The following is a 26,137-nucleotide window of genomic DNA, read 5'->3' on the forward strand; positions in this document are numbered from 1 at the left end:
GTCCCATGATTCTCTCAGAGTGTATGGTCTACACTAAGAGAACTGTGGCCCCCACACGTCACTCCCTGCGTTGGTTCCTCCTGGAACTGCCTCTTTCACATGCACTCACACACTTCCCAGCTCCCAGTTCCTCTTTCTCAACTGACTCTGCAAGCCACTCTCATGTCCTGGGTTGGTTGGGGTGTGAGCTTGTGAGCTTCCCTGACTTTGCAAGCCACTCTCACGTCCTGTGTTTGACCACTAGTTACACCCCGGGAGGTGATCAGGCTCCCCTTCCATTCTTATGGGACAGGTCCTGCCTCGGGCCCAAACCTTACCACAATCCTGTAGTGCACTGTTCCTGGAATCATCCTGTACCTGCTTAGGTTCCATTGTGCTGTCAGGTAGGGTCGCGGGAGAGCTGATCACCCCTCTGGGTTGAAGTTCTCCCAGTGGCGCCTGGGGTCACAGGTCTCCCCCGGCCTGGGGCTCCAGTCTCACAGGCAAAGAGACAGTAAACCTTTCGTCTCCAATCCCGGGCGAGCCCCCAGAAAATGTTTCGGCAATCAGAGGACTGGAGAGACCAATAGGTAGAATAGGAGGATTTTATTTAAGTGGCCACTGGCCCAACGGATTCACATCCAAAGGCTAGGCCCTGAACAAAGACAGGGCTTGACTTTTATACACACTTCTGAAAGAGGGTTGGCTAGTTTAAATGGCGTGGCGGGAATCTAATGGCATGAAACTCATGGTGTAGGCAAGCAGGCTTACAGAAGCAGAACAAAGGCAGTTAATCAGTGACAGGTTTCATAATCCTTAGCATAGCTTGTGACCTTGCAGCTGCATTGAAGGAAAAACAGGAACTTACAAAACTTGGAAATTGAGTAATGGTAAGGGGGATGAGGAGATAGTAAAGGAATTTGATTTTCTTAAGCTTGCTCTGAGGGGGTGTTGGGAGAGTCTCTGGAGCTCCTTCCTTTGGGCTCTGGCTTTCCAGATAGTTTTATCAAAGCTTTGCCAGGGCCCTGCATATTGCTGGCCTTGGATTGAGTCAGCTAAGTACAGGGAAACTTGTTTTTCTCTTTTTAATTTCTGCTTCAGCCTCATTTGTGATTCCTTCACCCAGCCTTCCTGTAATCAACCAGGGTTGTTCTTGGAGACTTTGCTTTGAAAATATGTTTTCTGGCCAGGCACAGTGGCTCAAGCCTGTAATCCCAGGACTTTGGGAGGCTGAGGTGGGCTGATCACTTGAGGTCAGGAGTTCGAAACCAGCCTGACCAACATGGCAAAACCCCATCTCTACTAAAAATACAAAAATTAGCCAGGTGTGGTGGGGCATTCCTGTAATTCCAGCCACTTGGGAGGCTGAGGCAGGAGAATCACTTGAACCCAGGAGGCAGAGGTTGCAGTGAGCCAAGATCGGAACAAGACTCCATCTCAAAAAACAAACAAACAAACAAACAAAACAGAAAATGTTTTCTTCTATGGAGACTCATCCTCTAAGTTGTAATTACTCAGTATCTTAACAGCCAGCTAAGCACCCGAACATGTTTTGGTAATGATATGGCAGACTAGATTTGGATTAAAGCCTTGGTGTGCTGCTTGGTATTAGCTGTGTGACTTTTTTCAAATTATGTTTTCAAACTTTTAGTTTCCTAATTTGCAAAACAAAGGTAATAATACCTCCTTCATAAGGCTCAATAACATAATAATATGTAAAATGCCTGCCAGGGCTCAATAAGATCTAAAACTTATTAAGTGTTATTAATATCAACTATTTTCATTATTAACGATTTGTTCATTTTGAGTACACCCATTGAGCCAGATTACTTGTTCAAATCCCAGCTCCATGCCTTATTGTCTTTGTTAATCTTGAGCAAGTTACTAAATTTTCTGTGGTTTATTTTAGCTTTCTTATCTATAAAATAGAAATAATCTGTGCTTTATAATAATATTGCTAAGAATAAATTAGTGAATACATGTGAAGCACTTAAAGCAGTACCTGGCATTTAATAACTGCTCAATAAGTGTTAGCAGTTATTATTCTACCATCACTTTATTTTTAGGAGGTTTCAAAAGGGTGGTTCTTTGTGAAAGATAATTGTGAAGGACTTAGAAGGATACCAAAGACACATTTTACTTCCCAACATGGCCTAGGTCCGATTCTGGTACAATCTACTTATAAAATCTAGCTGGCAATCCCTCTCCCAAGGTTCTTTCCTAGTAAGGTTCTTTTAAAAAAGTTGTTTACACAAATTCTGAAAGTCTGCCCATCCCCCACCCCTCATTCCCTTATGTAAATCTTAATAATTGATTGATCTGTGGCAGAGTTCTATTTTTCTGTAAAAGTTTTATAAGATAGAGATTTATAATTTGTTTTTCAGAAGAAGATTGTTATTAAATTGGTTTAATTTCTTTTTTCTAGCAACCGCCTCCACGTTTGATAAACTTTCAGAATCACAGCCCCAAACCCAATGGACCAGTTCTTCCTCCTCATCCTCAACAACTGAGATATCCACCAAACCAGAACATACCACGACAAGCAATAAAGCCAAACCCCCTACAGATGGCTTTCTTGGCTCAACAAGCCATAAAACAGGTATATATCTACCTTCTTTTCTCAATTGCTTTTTCTGCTGCTTTCTATTTTCAAATCACAAAGAATTTATAGATTAAGCAACAGGTTATAAAGAGCCAAGAGCAAGCCTTTTTTTTCATTTTTTAAATAAATGTGAATTGCAAAGTTTGATGCTTTTTATCAGTAAGAGAAATTAAACCACTTATGTAGAAGTGATGGCCCAATATAATCAATGACCATAGGTATTAATTTTTATAATATGGTATGGATAACTTTTAGGTGAGTACATTAAATTTCCTAAGATAAAAGTATTCTAACAAATACAAGTTACATTCCACAAAATAGAACAATAAATGAATCTTTGAAGTGTCTCAAGAAGATTTCTTGGAAACAAAATTATGGCACAGTTTCAAGAGGGAATACAAATATATCTGATGAAGTTTAATATTTAATGCATATTTAATATGATACAGCTTATTTATTTTTATTTTTATTTTTTTTTTGAGACAGAGTCTCTCTCTGTTGCCTAGGCTGGAGTGCAGTGGCGCAATCTGGGCTAACTGCAAGCTCCGCCTCCTGGGTTCACACCATTTCTCCTGCCTCAGCCTCCTGAGTAGCTGAGACTACAGGTACTCGCCACCACGCCCGGCTAATTTTTTTTGTATTTTTAGTAGAGACGGGGTTTCACCGTGTTAGCCAGGATGGTCTCAATCTCCTAAACTCGTAAGCCACCGTACCGGGCCTCCTTTTTTTATTTATTTATTTTTTTTAAAGTCTCTCTCTGTCACTCAGGCTTGAGTACAGTGGCATGATCTCAGCTCACTGCAACCTCTGCCTTCCGGGTTCAAGCAATTTTCCTGCCTCAGCCTCCAGAGTAGCTGGGATTACAGGTGCCCACTACCATGCCTGGCTAATTTTTGTATTTTTAGTAGAGACAGGGTTTCACCATGTTGGCCAGGCTGGTCTCAAACTCCTGGCCTCAAGTGATATGCCCGCCTCAGCCTCCCAAAGTGCTGGGATTACAGGTGTGGGCCACCATACCCGGCTGTATTATTTATATACTTAATGTCTTCAGGTAAAAATATTTTCTGTGTTTTACATTATCTTAAAGTAAAAGTTATCACAGTGTTTTTTCTTCTCAAAGCTCCTGTGACAACAGCCTGTCTAGCTGATTGTAGACTGATTTTGGTTTCTCCAAGACCAAAATAAAGATGATGCAATTTTCATAATTCTATAACATTCATTTTAATAAAATCATTTTAATATTTTATTCTAAAAGTATGTACACTCTGTGTCTATACATATCTTTGTATAATCAATTTGCCTTTGCTATATCACCAAATTCTCTTAAACAATATTTTAATTATTTAAAATAAAATTCATACCTATTATTTCATCATTAGAAGGAAAGTAAAAAGGACCCAAGCTTCAGTTTGGCCTTAAATTCTACTTATTTTCCTAATAATTTTGTGGTGCTTACTTAGTCTTTTCGCATCTCACTTGCCTCAGCTATAAAATGCGTATCTTGCAGAGTTATGTTGAGAGTTTATTCTAATGTATATACAAGCACCTAGCACATGCTCAGTACTCAAATGTTTACCTCTTCCCTATTTATTATATTTTAATGAGTAGATACTCTAAGCATGTTTTTTTAAAATGGTTGCTGACCAAAAATGTAAACATGAATGAATAAGTAAAGGAACAAGCTAGGAAAAAATCTACTGGGAAATTGCTTTTAAGTAGTAGATGAGTTTAACAAATTAGAGTATACTCATACAGTGGAATACTTTTCAGATATTAAGAAAATGCAGTAATCTAGATATGATTTTCTGAGTATGTGAGTGTGTGTGTGTTTTCCTCCAGCCTCATCATGTACATAGAAAAAAACCCGAAACGATCCACCAACTGATTGTTCTTGGTAGAGGAGGAGGAAAGGGGGCATAGGGGTGGGGAACATGAGGGAGGAGTAGGTGGTAAAGAAGACATTCATGTCCAACTTCATATGTTTCTGTATGTAGTTTTTACAATGGAATATATAAATTAGGTTTTTCAAAATTGGAATGTTTCAGACATTTTATATAGTGCTGTTCATTTGTGAATGACCATGTTTGGAAAATACGGCATCTTGCAGTACACTTAGTTACTTTCCTTCTTCCAGCATGAAAATTTTCAAACATAATAAAAATTGAAAGTATTATATAGGGAACATTTTGTTCTACTTGCCTTATTACATGTTTATCTATTCCTTTGTCCATTCATCAAGTCATCCTTTTTTTTTTTGAGGCAGAATCTCTCTCTGTAGCCCAGGCTGGAGTGCACTGGTGCAATCTTGGCTCACTGCAACCTCTGCCTCCTGGGTTCCAGTGATTCTCCTGCCACAGCCTCCCAAATAGCTGGGATTACAGGTGCCCACCACCAAGCCCGGTTAATTTTTGTGTTTTAGTAGAGACGGAGTTTCACCATGTTGGCCAGGGTGGCCTTGAACTCTTGACCTCGAGTTATCCACCCACCTCGGGCTCCCAAAGTGCTGGGATTACAGGCATCAGCCACCATGCCCAGCCCATCATGTTTTTCAATAGGTTTTGAGTAAATTCCAGACAGCAGCATGCTTCACCTCTATATACTTCAGCATGCCTATCATCATCAATGTGTTTATCTCAGCAGGAATGATAGTACTTTCCTCAGATATTTATCGAGGCCTAATTATCTGTTCATATATGACAAGAGGAATATAAAATCCTGAAAGTACCAGTCTGTAGCTTAGTATTTTCAAGTATTTCAGATAGGGATAGAAGAAATGTATGTTTTCAACCCTTCATCTTTACCTTGAAGTTGCTATGTATATATTTACATTTTTTTTCCAGTATGTATAAACCTGCCAAGATTGGGTACTGTGATTTTCTGGTATATACTAACTGTTGTCTTCAGTAAAAATCAGTGCTTTTTACTGTTTTGGGGTTTTTTTTTTTGACAAGATTAATGAAAATTATATATACTTGTGCAGTCTTTCGCTGTCCCATTCTCCTTCCATGTAAATTACAGTTGAACTCTTCTACTTCATTTTGTGTGAGTGATTAGATAGATGTTGTATTTTATAAGCTTGTTGATAGCCTTTGTTCTTCTCTTCTTGTTACTGTAGTGGCAGATCAGCAGCGGACAGGGAACCCCATCAACTACCAACAGCACATCCTCTACTCCTTCCAGCCCCACGATTACTAGTGCAGCAGGATATGATGGAAAGGCTTTTGGTTCACCTATGATCGATTTGAGCTCACCAGTGGGAGGGTCTTATAATCTTCCCTCTCTTCCGGATGTAAGTAGACACAAAATTTATACTAGCCTCTGTTGAAAACTGTTGGCCGGGTGCAGTGGCTCACTCCTGTAATCCCAGCACTTTGGGAGGCTGAGGCAGACAGATTACTTGAGGTCAGGAGTTCGAGACCAGCCTGGCCAACATGGTGAAACCCCGTCTCTACCAAAAAATACAAAAGTTAACCAGGCATGATAGCACATGCCTGTAATCCCAGCTACTTGGGAGGCAGAGGCTGTGGTGAGCCGAGATGACACCACTGCACTCCAGCCTAACAGAGCGAGACCCTGTCTCAAGAAAGAAAGAAAATTGTTAGTGAATTTGGATCTGGTAGAAGGCATGAATTTGTTGGATTATAGGTTGTTTGTTTTTACAAGTTAATTTTAATCCTTTAGAATATTACAACAGTAGTAAAAATAAAAAGATTATGAACATTGGACACATAACCTAATGTCTTTCAAGCCACTGGAGTTAGAGGTGTTTGTAAATGAGTGATTATGGTGATGGATTGTGGAATCTAAGCTGGGAAAGGAGAAAAGTAAGGACATGGAAAGATATGCTGGGACGTTGAATGGCTGGACATCAGAAGAGATGAAGACAAGTTTAATAATAGAAATCCTGTTAGATCATACTGACAAGTGCAAAATTACCTCTGGTTTATATTACATGTAAATTAACTCACTCTCCAAACTCTGTCAGTATGACTTTTTGTTATTATATTTTTAAAGGATTTTTATTTTTAATAGAGATGGGGGGAGACGCCCTATGTTACCCAGGCTGGTCTTGAACTCCTGGGTTGAAGGGATCCTCCTGCCTTGGCCTCCTAAAGTGCTGGGATTATAGGCATGAGCCACTACACCAAGCCAGTATGACTATTCCAAAGGCAGAAAGTCTACATTCTGTAGACAGATCTCCATATATAAGTTGATTCTGTGTTTGATCCTTTTTTAAATCTAAAGTTAGATAACCTACTGTCGTGCACATATACATACGCACCTAATGTTAAGAAGCTTTTAGGAAATATCTTGTACTCTTTACTTGGATCAAATTACCTATAAGATTGTGAAAATAACTTTTTTATTTTCATTATTTGTTTTTCAAGTTGAGATCAATTAATATTTCCTAATAGTTGCATTGTTAATCTTACCAGAGTCATTCCATTTTAAAAATAGTTTTGTATACTTTAAATGAGTAGAATACATATATTTTCTCATGCATGGATGGTTCATAGGAAAACTTACATCTAATCCCCATAGTTTTATTTGGCTTTTAGGATTATCCCACAAAGTAAACAACTTTCCTTGTATTGAGTTCTCATGAATTTAGTCATTCTAGTACTTTTTGTACTCTTTGAAAAATGTTGGCCAAGTATTGCCAAAAGAATATTAAAACAAAAATGACCCTGTATATTAACCGCCTGGCCCGATTTCCCTGCCCCCGAACCCACAGAAAGTACAATTCTTTCTGCTTTTTCCTCTGCAGTCCTCATACAGGTGAACCTTTTTCCACCAGGCTTTCTTACCTGAAATTCCTCTTAGGAATTACAGAATAAACTGAAATGAGTGACTGTTTTCTCATTTCTCCCAAAGGTGCTTCGTAACTAGTACCATTCTAGGTGCATAAGCAAGAAATTGATTCATTATATACAAACTGTGCCCTATGGCTGTAGGACTTAATTATCTTATAGAATCCTGGTTGAACAAGAGTAGAACTATATTAAAGAATTGAACTGGATTTTAAGCCCAAAGACATTGGTGGGAAATTTGGTATATGTAGGCATGAAATAATTTTTGTGTCTAAAGCATTAAACTCTTACTCATTAGGGATTTGTAAATATTTTTGCCTGGCAATGAATAAGGAAAAGAAGTGTTATTTGTATTCCTGTTATATTAAAGCAAGAATCTTTAGGGTTCACCTTTTCTCCTACAAAACAACAGTAATGTATTCAGTGAGGTTAGTGCTGTAGATATATGGACTTCATCTATTTAGCATATACCCAGAGTATCAGTTGTTAAAGTATCCCTTTCAGAGGATCCACTAGGTCCTATCTGTGTGAGGCTAGATTTTCTTCATATTTTTCAAGCAAAACCATACACCACAATAGATTGAATGCTGTTTAGGGGGACATTAAAGAGATTTGCAAGAAATGTAAAATTGTGATAGTCTTCTCACCAAGTTTATGTTTTTCATATGGCAAGCTTTTGTCGTTTCTTTATAAGAATTTTTTTCAATTTTTAAGAGTGTGAATGACATGATATTCCTTTTGACTCCTGTTTTTGAAATAGCGTCCTCAATATTTTACTAAGGTGAAACACTAAGATAGTGAAAACCTTTATTCAAGGTTGTTTATGGGGGAAATATCTGTTAGAACTTCTCAAATGTGGTATCTATGTTTTGTTATTCGATAATAATTAAGTTATTGAAGCTTTCTTATAAATTTAAAAGTAGCTTTTAACTTGTAAAATCAGAATGCCCTGAAATAATTTCTTTTCTTGTAAGATTGACTGTTCAAGTACTATTATGCTGGACAATATTGTGAGGAAAGATACTAATATAGATCATGGCCAGCCAAGACCACCCTCAAACAGAACGGTCCAGTCACCAAATTCATCAGTGCCATCTCCAGGCCTTGCAGGTAAAGTGGGCTTTTTTTGATTTTTGTGAAAGTTTTTCTAGTTTTCACTTTACTTGGAATAAAAAATTACCCCTCTTCTCATTCTTTTTTGTTGAATGCTTAATCTGAGTTTTTCACTATTTAAAATTAGTATGCTTTCAGAGAAAACAAAGGTTAAATTTCTTTATCCTTTCTTTCTTTCGAGTCACAGTCTCGCTCTGTTGCCAGGCTAGAGTGCAGTGGTGCGATCATAGCTCACTGCAGACTCACTCCTGAGCTCAAGCGATCTCCCACCTCAGCCTCGTGAGTAGCTGGGACTTTAAGTATGCTGCTCTACCAAACGTGGCTAATGTTTTTTGGTAGAGACAGTCTTGAACTTCTGGCCTTAAGCAATCCTTTCTGCCTTAGCCTCCCAAAGCTTTGGGATTACAGGCATGAGCCATCATACTAGGCCTTCTTTACCTTTTCAATTTCAACAGAACTTCTCACCATTATAGTACTTCCAGGGGGAAATTGGTGTTATATTCTTTCTTGTTGATAAGTTGCCTGTGATGTGGTCTTTAAGATGTAATTTGCCTAGGGTCAAAATGTATTAGTGACAATCACTCTTCTGGTGATTTGTTTGGTGTTTAATTGTGTTTGTGAATCTTGACATACCTACTCATTTCCTCTGAGAGAAAAACGCTAATATTACTTCTGAGGACGTAGGTATCTTAAACCAAAATATGAAAAGAGAATTTAAGTCACTCAACAGTCACATGAACACAATTTAAATGGGGATGCCTGTTTTAAACAAACTTATGACAAAATATAGCAGAGAAACTGTTTATCATATGACAAGTTTATACAAATAAGGAACACATGTGGTATTGCCAAAGGATATGATAAGTAGATAATTCCCTAAAGAGGAAATACATTTATCCAATATAGCAGATGAGACAAAAATTCATTCTTACTAGTGGTCATAAGAAAAATCAAACAAGATAGAATTTCTAAGTTACTGAATTAGCTGAGATTTAAATAATAAAAATAGTCATTGAGAATGTGATGAGAGGTACTCTCATACATAGGTGGAAGGGGTATGAGTTGGCAAAACATTCCTGGAAACCATCATAGCAATATCACTAAAGTTTACATTTATCCAATATTGTACTGTGGGCAAAGTACCTTATATGTATTACCTAGTAGGATATTTGCTTCAAGGGCCTTGGAAAATGTATGTACCCTTGAACCTGGTAATTTCCATTTTAATATGCCAATTACAAGGAAATAATTAGGAACTGGATAGGCAGATCATATTTATTAATATTTATATTACTATTAAAGCATTATTTGCAGTAGTTAAAATTTTGAAGCAGTGCCCAAATATGAGGATAAAAATAAATTAGAATGTGCTCACTTGTAAACAGATTATTTAGCTATTCAGACAATGCTTATGTAGAGTTTTTAATGGCATGCTCATGGACTACTGTTTAGTGAAAACAAGTGTACAGAACCATATAAAAGATGTAAAAGTATGTTTAAAACTGGAAAGAGATATATCAACCTTAGCAGTGTTTATATATGGATGGAGAAGTTTGGGCTACTTAAATGTTATATATTTTTATAGTTTTCAACTATTCTAAAATGAAGCATGTATTCTTATATTATCAGGAGATTAAAAATAGCCATTGTTTTGATTGATTTTGAGGCAGGGTCTCACTCTGTTGCCCAGGGTGTAGCAATCATGGTTCACTGCAGCCTCATACGCTTGGGCTCTAGTGATCCTCCTGCTTTAGTCTTCCCAGTAGTGGGGACTACAGGTAGGTGCCACCAGGCCTGGCTAATTTTTTTTTTTTTTTTTTTTTTTTTTGGTTAGAGACGGGTCTTTGTTGTCCAGGCCTTTTGTTTTATTTTTAAATGAAATTCTCCAGAGTTTACAAACCAATGAAATGATAATCTTCATTTTATCAGCCATATCCTGTTGTTCATCAAACCTTTTAGAACTTCTGTCAATTCGGAATTTTTTTTCTACTTCCCACTTTCATTGTATTCCTACTTGTTACTGTTTAGTTTGGGCCTTCATCAGTTCAAATCAATTATTTGCAACAGTTTTCCTTCTTTCTTAGCTGCTTTTAATTAGATCTTCCTTGTTCCAGTCTACACTACCACCAGAGCATAGCTTCTTAATCTTTTTAGGGCAGTAGTCCAGAATCCCTCTTTTGTTTATTGCCTCAAGTCTGAACCCATTGATCTGACTTTCTGTGTCTTCCATTAGTTGGTTTAATTTTGTTTACTTGGTTTTCTTTTTTGAACTCCTTTTCTATCAGCCCGTACCACCTTTCGTTGTCTTCTGTAGCTTCCACTGGCACTAGGGTCTCACTGAGATCTTACCCCTGTTACTCTAACACAGAAAGACTTGGCAATGTTTGGAGATGTTTTTGATTGTCACACCCCAAGCTGGGAAGTATAGAGAGATGCCACTGGTATCTAATAATTGGTGGAGGCCAGGGATGTTGCTAAACATCCTGAAATGCAGAGACATTCCTCCACAACAAGGAATTATCTGGCCCAAAAGTCAATAGTGCAGAGGCTGAAAAACCCTGCCAGTGTAACAGGCTGTAACAGACTGCTGAAAATTCAGCAACTACTTACTGTTTCATAGAACTTCATCATGGTTCCCAGTTTCAATGTAGTGCTAAGTGAACACATTCAACAGGACTTCAGTGCATAATTATTCATTCGTTTTATGAATGTATGGTTTCCCCCTCCTCAGGACCTGTTACTATGACTAGTGTACACCCCCCAATACGTTCACCTAGTGCCTCCAGCGTTGGAAGCCGAGGAAGGTAAACTGACTAAACCATATTTTCTAGTATATAAAATCTCTAATTAGATTTCTCTTGCCAGTGTTCAACATGTTTTGATACTCAATATATTTTGAACAATTTCCTTTATTTTTATTTTAATAACTACTATATATTTTAATAAATTAGTTAAGGGATTAACAAAAGTACAAATTTACCTTTGAAGATAGAAGAATATTTGTCAATATGTTGAAAATAAGAAATGTTTGATATTCATATAATAGCAAAGAAAACATAAAAATGAATAAGTATAACACAGTACACTATATAGAAACACAAATTTAGAGAAAAGATAAAATTTTATGCTAATTTGATCTCTAATGACTAAATGTTGATTCTACTTTAAAATAAATGTACAGTTATTGAAATTCTATTTTAAGCAACTGCTCTCCTCTTCCCTGCATTATGCCTGAAAATTCCTCCTAGCTAGTGAACCCAGTTCTTACTTTATCATATGGAAGAATTGTCTGAGGGAGAAAAGTTTGCCTTTAATCCCATGAGAACATAGTGAATCTCTGTAAAAGCTTTTTGACCCACTACCTTCTTTAAATAGCATTGTGTAAATACATGATTATTTCATTGTCTTCACCAAAGTATTCACTTTGCTACTGACTAGAGAAGGAAATGAGAAGGCCTAAAATCAGATGCCAGTTCTAAGATACTAAATCTGGTTGCCTAATTGTAAAGCCTCAGGTTTTTAAAAGTTTAGGTTTATTGAAACATCTTTCCAGATATATAACTATTTAGATTGATAAAAATGTTTTACATATTAACCTTAAATGAGATTTGCATACAACAGTTTCATTTGTTATGCATCATTAATTGCTGATGTTAACATACTTATTGTTGTGAAGATACAGTATTTTAGAAAGTTGTTGTTATACTTTTTATGAGGTATTTAGCTTAACATTCTTAGATTGCTTTTTCTTCTCTCTCATACTTACAGCTCTGGCTCTTCCAGCAAACCAGCAGGAGCTGACTCTACACACAAAGTCCCAGTGGTCATGCTGGAGCCAATTCGAATAAAACAAGAAAACAGTGGACCACCGGAAAATTATGATTTCCCTGTTGTTATAGTGAAGCAAGAATCAGATGAAGAATCTAGGCCCCAAAATGTAATTATGAATGCTTGCAATACTATTCCTATGCGTGGTGGGTAGGGTGAGAGAAACTTTTAAATAGCTCTTAGGAGTTTTTTTTTAATGTTATATTTAAAAGGATTTAAAGACAATTTGAGGGAATCTCTCAGTAAATTAAACAAAAAAGACAAAGATGGAAAAACAGGAAAGTTTTTAAAAATCAGAGGCTCAGATATGATATGGAGGCTGGGCAGTTAAAAGGAGATATTCTCTAACCAAAGTTTTATACCCAGGCAAATTATCAATCAGATTGACTTGAAGATTAACTAAACATTTTCGTGCAAGTTCTCAAAATAATTCTTATGTACTCATTCTCAGGAAGATACTTGAGAATATGAATCATCAAAAATATAGTAAAACAAGAAAGAAGACATAAGATTCCAAAAATGGAATCTGACACAGAAGAAAAAGGCAACCCCCAGTACAGCAGCAGCAGCTTGTGCAGTAGTCTGTAGCAGGAAGACATAGGACTCCCAAGGGAGAAAAATGCTTCAACAGTATTGAGAATCTCCTGTTGGAGATTGTGAGAATGACATAGAAATAGGTACCTAGAAAGATAAGCAACTGAAAATATAAGGTAATTACAGAGTCTTAGTAAAAACAAAAAGTTGTACAAAAAATGTCTTAATACATTTTGTGGGTCTGCAGTGAACAATATTTACATAATAATAATGATATAAACAAACACCTGAGTACGAATGTAACTAAAAACTGCGACACAATCAATCAGGATATAACCTGAATATGCACTTAACCAAAAATTGTGATTTTCAGAATACTTAACCAGTACAAGACAAATACTGATCAGTTGGAATAGATACTGGCAATAAACAGTTATACCGGTACCTACCAACTAAAACAATCAATGCTTAATCAAAACTAAGTTAAACGGATGGGGTGAATGGTGGTGGTGGTCGTTTTGTGTGTGTGTGTGTGTGTGTGTGAATGGAAGGAGGACGGGGCTGGAGAATCAGAATGTAAAAACCTAATCTCCTGATCTTCACTAGTAAGGATTATAGATGTATTGCAATTTTTAACAATCATTTTATTTAGAAATATGGAGGTAAATGGCAGAAGAAAAAGCTAGGTTTGAAAATAGTACTTCCAAGGAATAAGTGCTTTTAACTATATCTACATTTATTACTTTGAAATTTTTGAAAACATTTGAAGGAGATTGTTTTTGTTATTGATTTGAAATTTTTACCATCCTGGGCTTCAACAGAAAGTTTAGATTCATCTTATAATTTTTGTATCTTAGGTATAATTTGAATGAACAGCTCCAGTGAGGTGTATATATATATATATATATATATATATATATATATATATATATATATGTCATGTGGTTGACTTCCACTCTACCCAACCCATTCTCTAATTTCTGAAGCCATCCCCAGACTCAGATTTTTTCTCCATTTTGGTATTTTTTAGTAGAGGTTCATGTCTTCTAAGCCAGTTAGCAATAAACATAGACCTTTCTCCTGAAGATTCTTTTGAAGCAGCCAGGTGCCCACTAGAGAGTGGTCTACAGTTCAGAATTGCATTAGTGATAAAATTTTTTTTAAAGCCAGTTAAATATATTTCTTTCCTACTACAGGCCAATTATCCAAGAAGCATACTCACCTCCCTGCTCTTAAATAGCAGTCAGAGCTCTACTTCTGAGGAGACTGTGCTAAGATCAGATGCCCCTGATAGTACAGGAGATCAACCTGGACTTCACCAGGAGAATTCCTCAAATGGAAAGTCTGAATGGTTGGATCCTTCCCAGAAGTCACCTCTTCATGTTGGAGAGACAAGGAAAGAGGATGACCCCAATGAGGACTGGTGTGCAGTTTGTCAAAACGGAGGGGAACTCCTCTGCTGTGAAAAGTGCCCCAAAGTATTCCATCTTTCTTGTCATGTGCCCACATTGACAAATTTTCCAAGGTAAGATAGTACTTCCCTTCCCACATTCTTCTACTGTAAACTTTTGAAGATTATTTTAACAGAAAGCCTTTGAAAAAACTTAAATGAAATTCCACTTGGCACAAGTGTATACTTCAAAATCCCAATGAATAGTCTAGGTTTTCCCATACCCTTCCGCTTATTCTTTGTGCTTCTTTCAAAAAACTAATCATTCAGCCTGAGCAACACAGGGAGACCCTGTCTGTCTGTACAAAATAAAAAATTAGCCGGGCGTGGTAGTGCATGCCTGTAGTCCCAGCTACTCAGGAGGCTGAGGTGGGAGGATTGGTTGAGCCTGAGAGGTCAAGGCTGCAGTAAGCTGTGCTTGCACCACTGCACCCCAGACTGGGCAACAGAGCAAGACCCTCTCCCTAGTCATTACAAAAAGAAAATAACAGGCCCTTTAAATTATCACAAGGGATCATCATAAGGAACAATGTCCCTATGCATAACAGCTACCACAGTTTATTATGTCTTTTTGCCAGGCATCGAACTGTATCTTTTACAAGTACTTCAAGTAAATTCTCAAACCCTATGGGGATGATGATCATCATCATGACCAAGCTGGTTAAGAGCCATTGGGTTGATCTCTCAGTTCTTGGAAGGCCATACTTTTGAAAATTTAATTTTATAAACTTAGAGTAACAAGAATAGTACAAAGAGCTTTTCTAGTTCCTGAATCCTTTGGAGGAAAAAAATTCAATTATGCCCTAGATATGTGAGCCCTAGATTAAATTTGTTTAGGTGTTTTTTTTTTTTTTTCATATATGTATCTCACGCCTTCTTAACTAGATTTTGATGTTAGGCCCTTGCATTATATTTCTGCTGTTTCCTCTCAGCATGGTGCAGTATACCTAGTGGTATGTGGTAAATGCTCAGTGATTAAAATTCATGCCAAATGAACAATTCTGTATCACAGATATCATGGAGGAGGTGGGAAAGGGAAATAGTGAAGAGAGGAAATGATGCATTAGGAATTCAAAAGTACATTGTCCCCTAACAGTGGAGAGTGGATTTGCACTTTCTGCCGAGACTTATCTAAACCAGAAGTTGAATATGATTGTGATGCTCCCAGTCACAACTCAGAAAAAAAGAAAACTGAAGGCCTTGTTAAGTTAACACCTATAGATAAAAGGGTAAGTCTTTGGTAAGATGCATTATTGTATTGTAGTGTAATATTGTACTGTGGTACCTTTCGTCAAAGAGGTGTATATCCATCCAGATTTTATACTGATCCTTTTAATTTAGGAGTATTTTTTTTTTTTTTTTACAAAGGTACATGAATCTTAAAGACTGTAACTGTCTTTAAATTAAAAAAATCACAGAATGCATGTATTTTATAGAAGCTTATTGTACCTGAACAAGATGGAATATGTACCCTAGACTTTTAAATTTAATCTACCTTAAGTAAATTTCTATTTTGTTTTATTTCCTACCATAGATAAGATTTTTCCTTAGAATTGCCACCAAGGAGCTGGGTTTTTTCTTTACTCTTCCTGGAAATAATTCCTTTTTTTTCACCGAATGGGACTAGACTTACTTATGCATCAAAGCCAACTGATATATTTAACTGTAAAGAACATTTAAAGCTACCAAGTCAACACTTTGCTACCAAAAAAACTCCTTTGCTAAATTATTAAGTAGAACAGTCAATATGAAAGTTGTCATGCAAGAGGGGACGTGCCCATTCACTGCCAGTACTACTCAGTGGTTACTGGGATAAACCCATAAAGCAGGGAAGTATGAATATGAATAGCAGAGCACATGGTTGGACCTTCGGCATGCAGAAAGGTGCCTTAGGTCTGGATGCATATTGAGAAGGTCCACCTCCAGTTCTCCTAAGAGATGTATGTTCTTCCTTTATAGACTATTACTAATTTATAATACACAGACTGGAGCAATAAGTGCAAATTTATTGTTAGAAAACTTCAAATGGTTTTCTAGTGATTGTCTTAGTTCATTCTATTACAGGGCCTGTTCCCAAATATTGGGAAGGAGAGCAAAACTCCGAGAATCAATAATTTTTTTGTATTCATCTGGTTTTAATTTTTAGTATCACACTTTGGGACCTCTGAGATTGTTATTTAAAATAAGCTATGAATTCACTGTTTTATAATATTTTATCTCAGTTTTTGTTTATTTTTGCTTAGAAGTGTGAGCGCCTACTTTTATTTCTTTACTGCCATGAAATGAGCCTGGCTTTTCAAGACCCTGTTCCTCTAACTGTAAGTATTAATGTCATTTTGGAATGCTTTTCTGGAATTTTATTGATGAGAATCTAGCTTATATACCATTTTTCAGTACTTTTTATTATCTAAACCTTAAATCTTAATAATACATACTGAATGCTTTGATCCTATGTAGGTACATTTTAGTAAGTGGCCCAAAACTTCTGTTCATTTTTCAGGTATTCTTTCTTTTCTCATCTATTTTACTTACCACTGGGATGTTTGGGGTGATTTCTGTTAATTTTCTGTATTTCAGGAGTTTTAGGCATGTTTCCGAAGCTGTTGGAAAAAAACTTTGAAATAAAGACATCTCTCCCTGCTACATTTTCCGTACTTATTTTTCTTTATAGGTCCAGACTTACTTAAAGTAAATAAGTAGACTTTACCAATACAAAAAAGTTGAGGAAGTATGTGTGCAGGTGCTATTGACTTCAAGAAGGTTCATATTGAAAGTTTGATGTGACTGTGGCTGGGCGCGGTGGCTCACGCCTATAATCCCAGCACTTTGGGAGGCCGAGGCGGGCGGATCACGAGGTCAGGAGATAGAGACCATCCTGGCTAACACGGTGAAACCCCGTCTCTACTAAAAATACAAAAAATTAGCCAGGTGTGGTGGCAGGCGCCTGTAGTCCCAGCTACTCGGGAGGCTGAGGCAGGAGAGTGGCGTGAACCTGGGAGGCGGAGCTTGCAGTGAGCCGAGATATCATGCCACTGCACTCCAGCCTGGGCAAAAGAGCAAGACTCCGTCTCAAAAGAAAAAAAGTTTGATGTGACTTTAACGCATAATTTTAGAGTGCTGGAAAGGGCCTGGTACCCCAAAAGAGTATTCTTCTAATGTCTGAACCCGGGAGGCGGAGGTTGCAGTGAGCCGAGATCGCGCCATTGCACTCCAGCCTGGGCAAGAAGAGCAAAACTCTGTCTCAAAAAAAAAAAAAATTTTTTTTTCATTTGTTATACAGTTTGATAAATCTCAAATTAATACAAAGTTGAGAAGAAAATCAGCTTAGTAAATACAGTCAGCTTTCTTAAGAACAGGTTTTGAGAACCTGATATAGGAAATAAATACTTCCAGGGAGAAGGGTCTTTTGTACCCAAAAGAGGCAGGGTAAAGAAGTCGAGAGGCTTGTAACAACATTACCAACTTGAAAATGTAACCTTGAATTGTACTTTTTATTATCCTGGCTGACAGTTACGTTATTAATACCAACAATGACAAAATAGCCCCCTTTTTCTTAATAAATATAATCTCATTTAGTCTGTACAAAACGCTGTGAGTTTGGCAGGATTATCCCTATTTGAAATATGAAGAAACTGAGGTTAACTTACCCAGGACCATGACACTGAGCAGCAGAGCTGGGGATTAAACTCAGATTCAAAGTCCTTCTTCCTCTTGTATAATACATGCAGCAAAAACATGTCAGATTCTACTAGAAATGATATTCTTCCTAGTAATTGCTTTTTGTTTAATAATGAAGAAAAAAATCTAGATGATTAAGAGGAAATATGTGAAGACAAGTTTTTTCATTAAAAATAATTGGGGCTGGGTGCAGTGGCTCACACCTGTAATCCCAACATTTTGGGAGGCTGAAGCAGGCAGATTGCTTGAACCCAGGAGTTTGAGACCAGCCTGGGCAACATGGCAAAACCCCATCTCTACAAAAAATACAAAAATTAGCCGGCTATGTTAGCGCATGCCTGTAACCCCAGCTACGCGAGAGGCTGAGGTGAGAGGATCACTTAAGCCCAGGAGGCAAAGTTTGCAGTGAGCCGAGATTGTGTCACTGCACTCCAGCCTGGGTGACAGAGCAAGACCCTGTCTCAAAAATAGTAATTGGTTAAGCTTTTGGAAAAAGTCACACAAACCTTTACCAGTGTGTGTGGAAGGCAGTGGGCACTTGTAAAACACTGTTAAATGGGTTTCTTTACTAATGGCAAATAGCACAGAGAAAAGCAATGAGAACATTCTGAATTTTAGAGCACATCTCATAGAATATATTTAGGACAAGGTGGAATTTAGCTATTTGTATTATAACATCTCTTTTTTTTTTTTTTAAAGGTGCCTGATTATTACAAAATAATTAAAAATCCAATGGATTTGTCAACCATCAAGAAAAGACTACAAGAAGATTATTCCATGTACTCAAAACCTGAAGATTTTGTAGCTGATTTTAGATTGATCTTTCAAAACTGTGCTGAATTCAATGAGGTGAGGCTAGGGGAGGGAAGGGGGCAGGAAGGAATAGCAGTGTGAAAATCATTTTATTACTAAACACCTTGTCAACATAGGAGACCAAGATGTCTGAGTTAGAATAAATTTCCAACTTTTCAGATCAGGGAATGCAAGGGATAATTCAGATAACTCTGTCCACATTTATATTCAAAGGTTTATTAGATGGTGATGGAAATGCAAATTACAGCTGATAACTGAAAGACAAAATGTTTTTCTCTGACCTAGAAATATTCTTTATCATTCCCACCTGTATTTCTTATTTTTATGTTGATCTTGAAATATTAAGGATGTGGGCCAAATAGCTCTAATTTAAAAATTTCTCATCTGTCAGTTCATCTAAACATCAGTCAGGCTTAGAACCTTTTGCTGCTGGTGGTTTGTTCTCTGTTATTCATTCTAATAGTACTACATTTAATTTGTTCTAAAAATAACTGGTTCATGATCCTATGGTTACGGAATCCTAACTGATACGTGTTTGGCAATATAGTCCTATCATTACCACCTTCTTTTAGAATAATCCAGTCTTTTATCTTTTTTCCACACTTCTGAATCTTTTATTTTAGCTGGCCTTCTGTACAGAGACTTTGTCTAGTCCTAAACTATTATTTCAATGACTATGCATGAACACTTTTCAAAACAGCTCATTAATATATATAATCTCAGAAGTCAAAAGTGTGTCCTTTTTTTACTCATTTTTATTTTTACTCCACAGCCTGATTCAGAAGTAGCCAATGCTGGTATAAAACTTGAAAATTATTTTGAAGAACTTCTAAAGAACCTCTATCCAGAAAAAAGGTTTCCCAAACCAGAATTCAGGAATGAATCAGAAGATAATAAATTTAGTGATGATTCAGATGATGACTTTGTACAGCCCCGGAAGAAACGCCTCAAAAGCATTGAAGAACGCCAGTTGCTTAAATAATATGCAGCACCACTAGCTTGTGCTGGTTTTTAGATTTTTTTGTTTTCAAAAAAACATTTGTCAGTAATTTAACATCACTACAAAGAAGAGTTTGTGACTACTCTCATCTCTGTTTTGGACGTTTACTAGACTTTGATTTCCTTATTAGCCCATTTCTGTTAACCTCTTATCACTAAGAAAGAAAGGAAAGAAGGAGATGAATGGAAGAAAGAAAATGGAAAGAAGGAAAAAAGGAGGATAGAAAAAGGGTGGAAGAAAGAAGCATTGAAAACAAAGACATTCTTCCCACTTCTTGGATTTTTAAACCACAGTCTGGAGCGATAGCTACTGTAGAAAGGAAATAGACTTTGTATGAACTCTTAAGTTGAAAAGTAAAAAGTATATGTGGTTTGGATGTGTGCTTTAATTCAGTTTTAGAAATTAATACCACTACCCATGAATTATATGGCCTGACAATATGAGTTAGGTGTACTGTACTGAAGAACAGTACTCCACAAACATGGGTGGTAACAAGAGTTCCATCCCAGGAGGCCAAATGGTGTAACAGAAGGGTAGGTTAGATGCTATTAAGAAGGCACCTAATAGTACATCATGTAAGATGGCAACTGTATTAAAGAAAAATCCGGAAAACAAATGTTTGATTTTTGTTTTTATCTTGTCTGTAGAGGTGTTTGGTATAGCAGGTTTTCAAGGCCATTTTTTATACATTTCTAGATCTAGATTTTCAACTTCTTCCACTGAGGGAAGTATACACATTTGGTTTTGCTGTGTGTCTATGTGAGGTTTAACTGTACAGGTGATCCTTTTACAACAAGCCTCATTGTTTGCAGTATAGCTTTTAGTGGAACTACCCAAAATATAAATACAGCAGCGTGCACTGTATTTGATGTGAGGTTTCTCATCATATACCCTACTGGGCATTAAATATAAGTTCCTCTGAAAGGGACTCGTTTTTGTGGTTTTCATCTGTCTATAATTTGGAATGAAAATGTGTTGTAGGATTTTGGGAGCAGGCAGCTGGGGGAATTAATAGTGATTTTTTTTTTTTTTTTCCTGAAGCATCTATCTCATGTTTTTCTTTTGAGAGTCAGAACATCAAACTTAATCTTGATCTGACTTCTGATTTTATTCTCCTGATTGATAGAGGTACAAAAGACCTATCTTCTGAGGACAAGCATATTCTTAATGTGCCAGATATACCCGGTTCAGCTGATATAGATAGATAGAAGAAAATTGCTGTGCCATACATTAATCCAGCATTGGACACAATATCTAAATGGTTTGCCGAAGTTAATCTGTACTTATAAAACATTAACTGGAGTAAATTTTTCTCCTTAGGATGATAGAATAAAAAGCGCTCACTTGAAAGAAGGCTATTATTTGCGTTATATCACCTGCCATAAATTTAACATAGAAGACTTGGTTTTATCTACATGGCTTTACTTCTTAAAGTGGAAAATATCCTGTGGTTAATTCACTGGGTTTTCAGGTATTGCTAAAGATAAAATACAAGGAGAAAATAACTTGTTAGCAATAGATCCCCATTGTTTATATATAGGTCTTGTTCATAATATGTCAATTATGTATTGTTAAAAAGTCCTAATCGCTTTTCAAATATGTGTTACATGGTAATGTTTGTCATTGTTGTTTTAAAGTTGCATTTGACATTTGTTCTCCAAAGAGTGTTTGAACAGATTTTGATAACAGTGCATACACCTTTTGTCTTTTTTTGCTCCAGCATTTTATTTTTAGCACAGCAGCTGTGGAGCTTTTGCTGATAATTTTATTGTTGGTATCTTAGAATACTGTTCGTCTGACAGTTTATTCTTCCATACTTGTCTCCCAAGTTAAAACAGAGCAACACGATAAATTATTTTGAGAATCATCACAAAAGGGAGTTAGAACTTGTGAGACTAAAACTATAATTTCCTAAATGTGACTGATGAACCCCAAACTGTCACTGTTACATTCAGTGCCATATTTATCTTTCAAAACAGTATTTGTTTCACCCTAACCATCTTTGGCTGAATGAAAGGCAGTTGAGAACCATCTTTTGGTCATACATAATATAATTATATTAAAAGTAAAGATCGGGGCTGGGCGCAGTGGCTCACACCTGCAATCCCACCAGCACTTTGGGAGGCCAAGGTGGGCGGATCACAAAGTCAAGAGTTCGAGATCAGCCTGGCCAACATTGTGAAACCCCGCCTCTACAAAAAATACAAAAATTAGCCGGACATGGTGGCGTGCACCTGTAATCCCAACTACTCAGGAGGCTGAGACAGGAGAATCACTTGAACCCAGGAGGCAGAAGTTGCAGTGAGCCAAGATCTCACCATTGCACTCCAGCCTGAGTGACAGAGACTCAGTCTCAAAAACAAAAAGTAAAGGTCTTGGGTTTCTCTCTGTAAATAGCCCTTGTGTAATGGTCTTTACATTAATATCCTTTGACTTTATTAATAAGTACCTGTGTGCCCAGGTGGATCTCAGCTAAGTAATCCTTAAATTCTATTCAAATAGAAATAAACCATAAAATGAGCCTAACTATAACCCACACTCATTTATCAAGCATTCCCCCAAAAGTTCAGTGCGATTCAGGTAACCTTGACCTAAACTTGTACACTCCAGTGTACATCTTTGACCATAAACTCTGGGAGATTTCCCTCTGGATTTGGGATCAGGAGCCCAGTAGGCCCCCATTGCTGAATGTTTATCACACTTCTGGCTAGGGCTTACGGATGAGTAGACCACGTAGGAGCTAGGATTTACTCAGTTCCACCTCACTGACAGCTTTTCTAGGTGCCAAGCAACTGACTTTTCCTGTGTAAGGAAGCCCAAGTACTTGACCAGTGATATATATGGCCATGGCAAAAGTATAAATGGATGGATGTAGACCATATTCAACGCAGAATACATTTTAGATCGGTATCTGGCATTGTAATCATTTTGTCTTTTGAATTAACATGCCCTGCTTGTCTTTTCTGAATGGAAGGGTAGGAAAGTGGAAGGTACTAAAAAGGAAAATGTAGTTTTAGTTTCTTTTCTAAGCTAAAGAACTGGCTTTACTACTGCTATATTTTACTACCACATAGTAGTGTAGATGTAGTATAACTTGCTCAGGAATGCTTTCAAAAAGGTTACCTCCATAGTCAAAAGGGTGAGTATACAGCTGATTGTTCCATTTATGAAACTGCATTTCAATATGCTATGCTGTTACTGTGCTTAGACACTTCCTTACATTCGAGTTCCAAGGAGAGAGAGTGAGAAGAGGAACTCCTTTTGCTGAGCTCTGGTCCAAATTAATGTGAATCCCCAAAGTAAATTGCTGCATATGAACAAAAGGTTTTAGGTTTAAATTGAAGGTACATTCATTTTATATGTATTTGTTGTGAATGACAGAAATTGAGTGATCTGATTGGCCATAAAAATTATGGTGAACGGGTCGGGCGCAGTGGCTCACGCCTGTAATCCCAGCACTTTGGGAGGCCGAGGTGGGTAGATACCTGAGGTCAGGAGTTTGAGACCAGCCTGACCAACATGGTGAAACCCCATCTCTACTAAAAATACCAAAATCACCAGGGTGTGGTGGCCCATGCCTGTAATCCTAGCTACTCGGGAGGCTGAGGCAGGAGAATCGGCTTGAACGCAGGAGAATCGGCTTGAACCCAGGAGGCAGAGGTTGCAGTGAGCTGAGATCGCACCACTGTACTCCAGCCTGGGTGTCAGAGCAAGACTCTGTCACAAAAAGAAAAATTATGGGGAATGGCCGGGCGCGGTGGCTCACACCTGTAATCCCAGCACTTTGGGAGGCCGAGGTGGGTGGATCACCTGAAGTCAGGAGTTCAAGACCAGCCTGGCCAACATGGTGAAACCCCACCTCAACAGAATATACAAAAAAATTAGCTGGGTGTGGTGGCGGGTGCTTGTAATCTCAGCTACTTTGGGATGCTGAGGCAGGAGAATAGCTTGAACCCAGGAGGTGGAGGTTGCAGTGAGTCGAGATTGCACCATTGCACTCCAGCCTGGGCAACAAGAGCAAAACTCTGTCTCAAAAAAAAAATGGTGACCATGCGTTCAACCATACAATTTCTTACTGAAATTGAGCTCCTCCTTTTGAATAACCATGCACATATTTTTAAAAGTATTTTATAGCCCTATGTAAATTAATAGTTGATGTCTTTTTATAAATGTTTATTGCATATTCATCTTGAATGTGAATTTACTGTTGTAATTCACATACTGGTGTCATGTTTCTGAGTGAGAATAATGCTAGTCAGTCAGATCACAGATTTTTCTCCATGAAGGTTTTACTTATTGAGAGGGACATCTGAGGCAGTAGTCTTCGTTTTTAATTTTTGGGGGCAGATTGGTGCTTTGGTTTTAATAAAAACTAACTTTGATGGATTTTTACTGTCAATATTTTACCACAAGGATTTTTTAATAGAAAAATTACTGAATGTTACTTCAGCAGAGTTCTAACTACTTTGAGTCTCCATTACTACTACTGTTGTTCCCCTAGCTGTAACATTGATACATATAGGGGCAAGCTACTAGTCCATAAATAGCTGTAATAGGAAAACAGTTTTTTTAAATTCTAACACGTGTATTTCACCAGCCTTAAAAGATTTTAAAAAAATCTGACAGGAAGGAAAGCGGGTGGTAAGTATCTTGGATTATTCTGCCTCATACCAGCCACTAAAAGGAGGAGGACCAAAGCTGCCATGAAGACTTCTAGTTGTCTGGAAGTTATTTGGGGAAGGGGGGAAAGACAGAGTGGGGACTTTGGAAGTCATTTTAAAAATTTAGCTATGTTAATTGCACTTATAAAGTTTGAAAGGTTTTCATTCTTGTAATTTCTGAGAATTACTATGTTTTAAATTTACTATTGGATATTTAACAGATCTTTCATGGGGCCAACCTATTCGCTTCCTTAATTTTCAAATTAAGTCCTAATTTGAGTCCTAAAAAAATCTTTCCTTGTTAGTTGCAAGTTAAACATTTAATAAAATTATTTTCCCACGTTTTCACATGTGGTATGGAATAAAGGCTGTTTTAACATTCCCTGCAAGATACTTGGGAAGGTGGATTCTTTGCCTATGTACTAATGCCTTTAACCCCGAGACAAGTGAACCAGAAAAAAGTCAGTCAGGAATCTTTCCATTGCAAATGACTGAATGCCAGTTGCCATTGCTTTGGGGGAGAGGATAGAATATACAGATCAACCAGAGTTAAGCCCTCCTCACCTTTTAAATGAAAATGTACTGACCTGAGAAGTGGCATTTCTCCAAGGGAAAATCAGGGTGTTCTCTATTTTTTTTTTTTTTTTTTTTTTTTTTTAGGCAGGTCTCCCTCTGTCATCCAGGCGGGAGTGCAGTGGCACCATCATGGCTCATTGCAGCCTCCATCTCCTGGGTTTTAGCAATCCTCCTGCCTCAGCCTTCCAAAGTGCTGGGATTACAGGCATGAGCCACCGCATTCAGCCCAGGGTGTTCTTAACAAGAAGGAACAACAAACTAGGCAACCAAGTGCCAAACTTTGACGGTGATGCTGGTTATCTGACTGCTCCTTTTAGGGATTCACTAATGAGGTTGTATGTTAAGAAAACCCAAGGTACAAACAGTCCAAAATAAATATTTTGGCATTTATATTATAATAGTAGTTTTTGCAAAATTTCAGGCCAATATCCCTAATGAACATCAATGCGAAAATCCTCAAGTGAAACACTGGCAAACCGAGTGCAGCAGCACATCAAAAAGCTTATCCCCTATGATCAAGTTGGCTTCATCCCTGGGATGCAAGGCTGGTTCAACATACGCAAATCAATAAACATAATCTATCACATAAACAGAACCAATGACAAAAACCACATGATTATCTCAACAGATGCAGAAAAGGTCTTTGACAAAATTCAACAACTCTTCATGCTAAAAACTCTAGGTATTGATGAAACATATCTCAAAATAATGAGAGCTATTTATGACAAACCCACAGCCAATATACTGAATGGGCAAAAACTGGAAGCATTCCCTTTGCAAACTGGCACAAGACAAGGATGCCCTCTCTCACCACTCCTATTCAACATAGTATTGGAAGTTCTGGCCAGGGCAATCAGGCAGGAGAAAGAAATAAAGGGTATTCAGTTAGGAAAAGAGTAAGTCAAATTGTCTGTTTGCAGATGACATGATTGTACATTTAGAAAACCCCATCGTCTCAGCCCAAAATCTCCTTAAGCTGATAAGCAACTTCAGCAAAGTCTCAGGATACAAAATCAATGTGCAGAAATCACAAGCATTGCTATACACCAATAACAACAGAGCACCAAATGAGTGAACTCCCATTCACAATTG

At 37.4% G+C, this 26,137-nt stretch overlaps 1 protein-coding gene across 4 annotated transcripts in view; it reads left to right on the plus strand.

Moving 5' to 3' along the window:
* TRIM24 (tripartite motif containing 24) overlaps window positions 1-20,841 on the plus strand; it is a 125,752-nt gene extending 104,911 nt beyond the window's left edge. For all 4 annotated transcript variants that reach the window (XM_055393199.2, XM_055393200.2, XM_004046293.5 and 1 more), the window contains 10 exons: window positions 2,405-2,578; window positions 5,697-5,870; window positions 8,367-8,502; window positions 11,237-11,309; window positions 12,274-12,442; window positions 14,064-14,392; window positions 15,414-15,546; window positions 16,561-16,635; window positions 18,695-18,844; window positions 19,581-20,841. In XM_055393199.2, the coding sequence (XP_055249174.1) occupies window positions 2,405-2,578; window positions 5,697-5,870; window positions 8,367-8,502; window positions 11,237-11,309; window positions 12,274-12,442; window positions 14,064-14,392; window positions 15,414-15,546; window positions 16,561-16,635; window positions 18,695-18,844; window positions 19,581-19,790 (1,623 nt within the window). In that variant the 3' untranslated portion in view covers window positions 19,791-20,841. The remainder of the gene's footprint in view (window positions 1-2,404; window positions 2,579-5,696; window positions 5,871-8,366; window positions 8,503-11,236; window positions 11,310-12,273; window positions 12,443-14,063; window positions 14,393-15,413; window positions 15,547-16,560; window positions 16,636-18,694; window positions 18,845-19,580) is intronic.
* The last annotated feature ends 5,296 nt before the right edge of the window (window positions 20,842-26,137 follow it).

This window comes from Gorilla gorilla, chromosome 6 (genome assembly GCF_029281585.2).
Source record: "Gorilla gorilla gorilla isolate KB3781 chromosome 6, NHGRI_mGorGor1-v2.1_pri, whole genome shotgun sequence".
Lineage (NCBI taxonomy): Eukaryota > Metazoa > Chordata > Mammalia > Primates > Hominidae > Gorilla > Gorilla gorilla.